Source organism: Gobio gobio (assembly GCF_949357685.1).
Source record: "Gobio gobio genome assembly, chromosome: 6".
Classification (NCBI taxonomy): Eukaryota; Metazoa; Chordata; class Actinopteri; order Cypriniformes; family Gobionidae; genus Gobio; species Gobio gobio.
Window position 1 is genome coordinate 53,840,515 of NC_137102.1, and position 8,130 is coordinate 53,848,644.

The window sequence follows — 8,130 nt, forward strand, 5'->3', positions numbered from 1 at the left end:
TTCTGTTTTCTGAAGAATAAATCCAACACGAGACAACGATATGGGGCAACCAAACATGATAGTTACATGATTGGCTGATAGCCTGTCACTCCCTACGTTGCTTGGTTACCGGGGAGTGAGTGCCTTTGTTCATGCAACCAAACTTGCTTCGCAACCTCTAGTTTCTTCCGACGAAGAAAAAAAATAATCAAACGTTTTATCGGATGCATTTTTTATTACTATATCGAATCGATTACGTGTCTATCGCGATACATATCGTTATCGTTTTATCGCACAGTTTCTACTCACTTTTTCCTTCTCGTGTTGAGTTTTCTTTGCCAGTAGAGCGTGTACATTTGATGTGCAAGTTAAAAGCTGCACGCTGACTGGCTGTTGTCGCGTTTTTTTTTTCTGCTGTGTGATTGGGTGTTAGAGTAATCTGTATCGAGTAATAATGTCCAGAGCTTATCATCGTTTCCGACATCAATTTTATCGCGATTCGCTAAGATATCGTTTTATCGGCCCAGCCCTAGTTGGAAGCCAAAATCTAAATGGAAAATCAATTATAATTAATCACACAACCCTAGGCTAAAGTGGCAAGTATTTAGTGTGACCTCCCCTTATACTAGAGCAATAGCAAGAGCCTGGCTAAACCTAAATCAAAGACTTTATATATAGAAAGACGGTGCACTTATATTACTATGAATGTGAGAGTGCAACACACAATATGGTGGAAAAAGTCTCACCTTCTAAATAAGAGCCAATCGCAGATAGTGATAGGTAATCGTGTCACTGCAGCTGCCGTTAGAACACTGCCTGTTTCTATAGGAACTGGGGCTTCTGAGGCGCTTTTTCAGATTTCATTGGTGATTTTCAAATATGAAATTTAATCGTAACCTTGGTGAACAGTTTTGGAGAATTTGATGTTTCCCCATTCAAAGAGATAGGAGCATTTGCATGCCCGAGAGGCGTTTCAAAGATGGCTGCCGAGTGAAATTACTTGTCTTTAAGGGACTCTGACCTAAATGGAATTGAACCCGAATTAATGTCATTGATAACACCTATATTTGTCCTATTTCATGTCAAAATGACTGCTGTGGAAAAAGGTCTTACTACACCAGGTTGGTGCAAGACATGCTTGAGCATTACATACACGTTGTATTTTAACTAATTGGAAACTTGCTAATAAAGCCAACTTTCAGTCACATCATTCCATTCAAAATGATCACAGAATTTGGCAGACATAAAATCATAATTTTGCATCAGCAAGGAAATCAGCAAACAAACTGGATCTTCAAGATGTGGTATTCAAGCTGTTAGAAAGAAATGTGAAGAATCGGGAGAGGTCAAGGAACCGAAAAGGACTGGAAGGCCAAGAACATTTTCAAAAGTTTCTCAGAGTTTCTTCTTTGAGAGACTGGAAGTCCACCAAGGACCTGGCTCAGCATCTGGCAGCTTTATCTGGATGCCAAGTTGACCCTTCCGAAGAAGCTTGATCAGGAAAGGTCTTTGTGGAAGGGTAGCAGCAACCAAGAAACCACTTTTTCAGAAGGTGAACCGAGTGAAAAGCTCTCAAATCCTGGAATGAAGATCAGAGGAAAAGAGTATTATGGACTGATGAATCGAAGTTTGAAATTTTGGGGTCCAAACGTCAGCAATATGTGAGAAGAGTTGGAGAGTGATTAGAAGAATAAGTGCTTGCGGCCCGACATGGTGGAGGGTCTGTCCTGGTTTGGGGCTGCATTTCTACCAGTGGTGATATTGTCCAAATTGATGGGATCATGAATGCTGAAAAGTATAGACTGGTTTTAATTCGCCATGCCATTCCTTCTGGAAAGTGCCTGATTGGGAATGGTTTTATTTTTCAGCATTGATCCCAAGCACACGGCTAATGCAGTGAAATCCGTTGGAGAGAAAAACAGCTGATAAAAAACTGACAGTCATAAACTGGCCTCCAGAGTCCAGACCTGAATATTATAGACGCCGTATGGGATCGCCTGGACAGAAAAATGAATAAAAGACTAAATCTAAAGAAGAACTCTGGCTGAAAGAAGCCTTGAATAATACCAGACGGTTACTTCAGGAGTCTTCCCAAAAGGGTTCAAGATGTGCTTCGTGCCATAGGAGGTGGTCACACTAAATACTGACTTTTGCCTGAAGAAGTCTTTTTTATTTTATTTTAATTGTGAACATATTTCCTGTATTTTCTGTTTGTATCTTTAATAAAGACACTGAAAAATAAATATGGATGGTCATTCACATGTTGCTAAAACAAAGTTGGTTGTGGCTAAGACTTTTGCAGTCTATATATATGTAGGGTGAATTCGGGTTGATTGGGACGCTTTTTGCCATTGAGATGACTGGGAAAAAATGTCCCATTCAACCTATATACTGTGTGTGTGTATATGTATATATATATATGGCATGTAGACATGGTCCAGACGATCTGCTGAAGTTCAAACTGAGCATCAGCATGGGGAAGAAAGGTGATTTAAGTGACTTTGAACACTGCATGGTTGTTGTTGGTGCCAGACGGGCTGGTCTGAGTATTTCAGAAACTGCTGATCTACTGGGATTTTCACGCACAACCATATCTAAAGTTTACAGAGAAAATATCCAGTAAGTGGCAGTTCTGTGTCCATGAAAATGCGTTGCTGATGCCAGAGGAGAATGACTGGACTGGTTAGAGCTGATAGAAAGGCAACAGAAACTCAAATAACCACTCGTTACAACCGACCGGGGTCTGCAGAAGAGCCTCTCTGAACACACAACACATCCAACCTTGAAGTAGATGGGCTACAGCAGAAGAAAAGACACCGGTGCCACTCCTGTCAGCTAAGAACAGCAAACTGAGGCTACACACCGGCTCACCAAAACTATATAGAAGATTGGAAAAACGTGTCCTGGTCTGATGAGTACCATCTGAGTCAGAATTTGGCGTAAACAACATGAAAGCTTGGATCCATCCTGCCTTGTATCAACGGTTCAGGCTGCTGGTGGTGATGTAATGGTGTGGGGGATGTTTTCTTGGCACACTTTGGGCTCCTTAGTACCAATTGAGCATCGTTTAAACGCCACAGCCTACCTGAGTATTGTTGCTGATCATGTCCATCCCTTTATGACCACAGTGTACTCATCTTCTGATGGCTACTTCCAGCAGGATAACACGCCATGTCACAAAGCTCAAATCATCTCAAACTGGTTTCTTGAACATGACAATGAGTTCACTATACTCAAACGCTAATCCAATAGAGCAGCTTTGAGATGTGCTGGACTGGGAGATTCGCATCATGGACGTGCAGCCGACAACACTGCAGCAACTGCGAGATGCTATCATGACAATATGGACCAAAATCTGTGAGGAATGTTTCCAGCACCTTGTTGAATCTCTGCAACGAAGAATTTAAGGCAGTTCTGAATGGAAGATGGGGTCCAAACTGGCATTAGCAAGGTGCACCTGATAAAGTGGTCGTTCTAGACAATAGAGGCAGTAAATGACGCAAAAAAATAGGACTTTTCTCACACTGCGCTTAACCCCAGGTTATCGTCGTTCTAAACACTGCTTTTAACCCCGGGTAAAGGAGCGTTTCACACTTGTAATTTAGATGCGGGGTTAGCACCACTTTTTACCCGGGATTATGAAGCCCTGCTCCGGAGCAGGGTTAGCGCCGCTCGTCAGTATCAAAATGATGGCCTATCAGATCAAAGAAGGTGGGGCTTAAAGGGTTAGTTCACCCAAAAAGCTAAATTAGCCCATGATTTACTCACCCTTAAGTCATCTTAGGTGTATATGACATTCTTCTTTCAGACGAATAGAGTCGGAGTTATATTTAAAAAGTCCTGGCTCTTCCAAGCTTTATAATGGCAGTGAATGTGACTCTGTTTTTGAAGTCCATGAAAGTGCATCTATCCATCATATAACTGCTCCACCCGGCTCCGGGGGGTTAATAAAGGCCTTCTGAAGCGAAGCGATGCGTTTGTCTAAGAAAAATATCCATATTTAAAACTTGAAAGTAAGTTATCTAGCTTCCGGGCCGATCGCCTTCGGTATGGAAAAAGTGTAGTGCCTCTGCGAGAGGCGTTACACTTTTTCCCGTAAGCTGAATACGGAAGGCGATCTGGTGGAAGCTAGATAATTTACTTTATAAAGTTTTAAATATGGATATTTTTCTTACACAAACGCATCGCTTCACTTCAGAAGACCTTTATTAACCCCCCGGAGCCGTGTGGAGCAGTTATATGATGGATAGATGCACTTTTATGGACTTCAAAAACAATTTAACGATGAATACGTTTAACAGTAACACGCAGGGATGCAAACTACCTTTTTAATGTAATTTTGCCATTTTAAATTGAAAATAGGCAATCATTTAAATTGTTATTCATAACTGAATGTAACGAGACAAGAAACTCTTAAAAAATTTTACATATTACACATACAAACAACAGTGAACATGTGCATATTGTTAAATAAAATATTATTTGCAAGGATTACTTCACAACTATATAGGCTATAATTAGACCTAGAACTACTTTTTAACATTCTTATTTCTTCTTTATTCCATTTAAATCACTTTAAATACTTTAATTATTTGATTTCTTGAAACAAAAAAGACCCTCCCAATGGTCAAGACATGGTTACGGTCTTGGTTCATTGTTTCCAGCCTTATTCTTTAGCTCATACTGACACATTTCTGTATGTTTCAGGTGGTTTCCGGCTGAAGTACGTTGCCCCAAACTCCTCAGAAGCACTTGACAAAACCGATTGACAGAAAGCAGGGGACCAAAGCCCTGCCAGCCAGCGATTCCAGAGAGCCCTTAGATAGAGTTTTGTTCTGTTTGTATAAGCGTCCTTGTCTGGATACGTTTGCTTTAATTAAAAAAACAAAACAAAAAAAAAACAAGAAGCCAACGCAAACTACACTGATGTTAAGACGAGTCGCTAAACTTAGGTTCTCTTAGAAATTAAATTATCTTAATGCTATAGTTTAATTAGGATGGATTTTTGTTTTAGGTTCAGAATAGTTTTGTTGTCAGAAGGATTTTATACAAGCTGAGGTTCTCACTAGCAGCGTCTGGCAAAGATTAAAGATTAAACTTGAGTCCTGTAGTGCAGTATTTTTTTTTTCTGACACGGGTGAATCTTTATAGGCTTTTATACACGCTACGAGAGAAAACGACAAGGAAAAATACTGTATACGAATATTTTGGAAGTTCTTGTTTTGTTATTGACAGCAGAGAGGACGTTTTTGAGGGCTTGTAATGATGCTCTTATGATTTTACCCGCTGCTGGTTCGCCCGGTCCTCCTCCTGAAAGCGATGCACTACAACCGATATTCTCCGAAAAATGTGAGTCAGGTGTTTGAAATGCACTGAAATACCCAGATCCGCAGTACTGCCTCTCATTTACACGCTCTGACCACTAGAGGACGCCACAGTTACTCATGCCAGGAGACTGTGCTTTAAGAGTTTCCAGTCAGACAAAACCCTTAGTTCACACACGTTCATCCTAAGCCTGAAGCACTGTCAGAGGAAATGCAATTGTAATTTGACACAAGTTACTCTCTAACCAAGAAAGAGACGTTATTGTTAATGTAGGACAGCTTTGAGCATCCATAATACCCTGCTTGTGTGTTGAAAATGATTTTCCTATAAATTATCAAAGAACCAGAAGGCGAACATTTGTGCCTATAGCCATGCAAGCAGCTGGAAATGTGTTGAAAATAATTTCAAGTCTTAATTCTTTGTGTTTAAAGTACATATTTAAATTTCAAAGTTGTATTTCTGAAATCATATTGCAGTTTTGCCAAAGCATCCCTAACTATATATATATATTATATATATATTATATTATATTATATATATTATATTATATATATAATATATATATATATATATTTGAGGAGATTTGGCATGTTTGTATTGAGAAAATACATGAAAGAATTTTATTTTGATATTTTCATGAGATTTTGATGAAGGGCTCATGGCCAGGAGTTTTTAGCACATTTATGGTTAGTAACACGCGGTGGAGTAGACGAGTTGCTTTCCACAACCGTGTGTTGCAGGTTTTTAAATGTGCTTTCATTTGGTTTGGTAAATTGTTACTAATTTGTAAATAGACTTCGAAAGGGAGTTAACTACTCGAGGTTCAAACCATGTCGACTGTATTCGTTACACTTTTTATAGATTTATGAAGCTGTACTGTATGGACGAGGTTTGATATCGGCCTCTGAGTTTACGTTTACTGTATTTCATATGTAAATGTTGATTAATCTGTACTGAGAGGTCAAATTAATCTGATCACATTTGCATTTTTTTGGCAAATGGATCATTTATGTCAAGAAATATTAGCAATAAATATTAAAAAAAAGCCATTTTGTGTTTGTGTTGCTTTTGATTTGAGTGATGGGTGGATTAATTACAAATTGTAGTTACAATTACACATTTTAGGTAATGTAATCGGACTACTTTTAGATTACTTTTGATCTTGCTCTATCACATTGGTTTGAAAGGGATAATCTTGCACCGTATTGATATAAACATACAAAGAGAAAGAAAATACATTCCATTTTTATCAACTCTAATTCAATTTTTTTTTATTGTCTAGAAAGCTTATATAACTTCACTTTGATATTTATTCAATTTGCCATTTTTTGAGTTTTTTTGTTTGTTTTGTTATATAACTTTTTAAATGACTACCACTTAAACTCCTCGAATCCAGTCATTTTTTTGTGTGTGTATTCCAAGTTCAAGTGCAACAAAAGTGCTTTGGACCATTCCGATGAACAACAAAACATTTTTTGAAAATGAGTTTCGGCTCAAAATGGGAGGATTAAGGATTACGTCAGGGTTTCCCTCAATAGATCCTCATAAATATTACACAGTGCACGTTAGATGGTCACATTGTTATGATTCAATTATCTTTTCATTAAAATGCACGAAGGCTGCTTCCTCCGGAGGACACATCCTGTGAAGGATGCAGTATACGGAGTGCCCTTAATCAGAATTACACAAGACATCCTTCATAGTACACAAAGGCAGGAAGTATCACGTTGCTATGCCAACACACCAACAACATTGTTTAGAGCATAAGAAACAAATGGAGGGGAAAAAAATGTAATATGTTATTATTCATATGTTATATGTCCTCTGCTCTGTAGCTGACACCAGGACTCAGTTGTTTAAAAAATAAAATTACTTGAATTTGCATGTATAGGCAAAAACAATGGGATTTATTTTTCATTCGTCAATCAATTTTTAGGTTTCAGGATTTTTTTTTTTAAAACAAACTTTGTTTAAAGATGATTCTGAACTATGTTATGAAAGATATAACGAAATGCATTGTGTGATTTGAGTCCTGGAGTCCACTACAGTGGACATTTATGAAATCAATGCCCTGTCATATTTTGATTAGAAACCCCATAACATTTTTCTGAGATGTTGATGTATAACAAACAATTTGAAAATTAATAAGATTTAAATTATAATTACAAAATATTATCATATTTCCATAAGAGTACTAAACATTAATGTCAGCCTTTTTTAAACACCAAGAAGAAGTTGTTGTTGTCCTGGTGAAACCTCCAAACATTTGGTATCTCTGCCAAGCCCCGACTGTGCTCTTTACAGGACATCCAGACTGTGACATGTGACATGTATGATGTCAGAGAAATTCACTAAAATATAATGTCCACTACAGTGGACAAAAGTCTATTCCTGGGTCCCAGGAGGATATGAATGAAAATATATAACTTGAAAATGACTATGAAATGTTTATTGCCTTGACAGCAAAGTACTGTTCTAAACGTTTAAAAATCACTAAACACTTGTAACCCTGTTTACCACAACTGTCTATTTGAGGTAGTACAGCTTACAAACAAAAACAAGCTTAAAACTACTTTAAACACCACGTCTTCGCTTGCATGTACACTCACCTAAAGGATTATTAGGAACACCTGTTCAATTTCTCATTAATGCAATTATCTAATCAACCAATCACATGGCAGTTGCTTCAATGCATTTAGGGGTGTGGTCCTGGTCAAGACAATCTCCTGAACTCCAAACTGAATGTCAGAATGGGAAAGAAAGGTGATTTAAGCAATTTTGAGCGTGGCATGGTTGTTGGTGCCAGACGGGCCGGTCTGAGTATTT

General features: G+C 38.2%; 1 protein-coding gene across 1 annotated transcript in view; it reads left to right on the forward strand.

Annotated features, from left to right (window-relative positions):
* The window catches only part of zcchc2 (zinc finger, CCHC domain containing 2), a 30,047-nt gene extending 25,161 nt beyond the window's left edge, over positions 1–4,886 (forward strand). The window contains exon 14 of the mRNA XM_079819299.1: positions 4,687–4,886. Coding sequence (XP_079675425.1) covers positions 4,687–4,748 — 62 coding nt within the window. The 3' untranslated portion in view covers positions 4,749–4,886. The remainder of the gene's footprint in view (positions 1–4,686) is intronic.
* Positions 4,887–8,130: the final 3,244 nt, after the last annotated feature.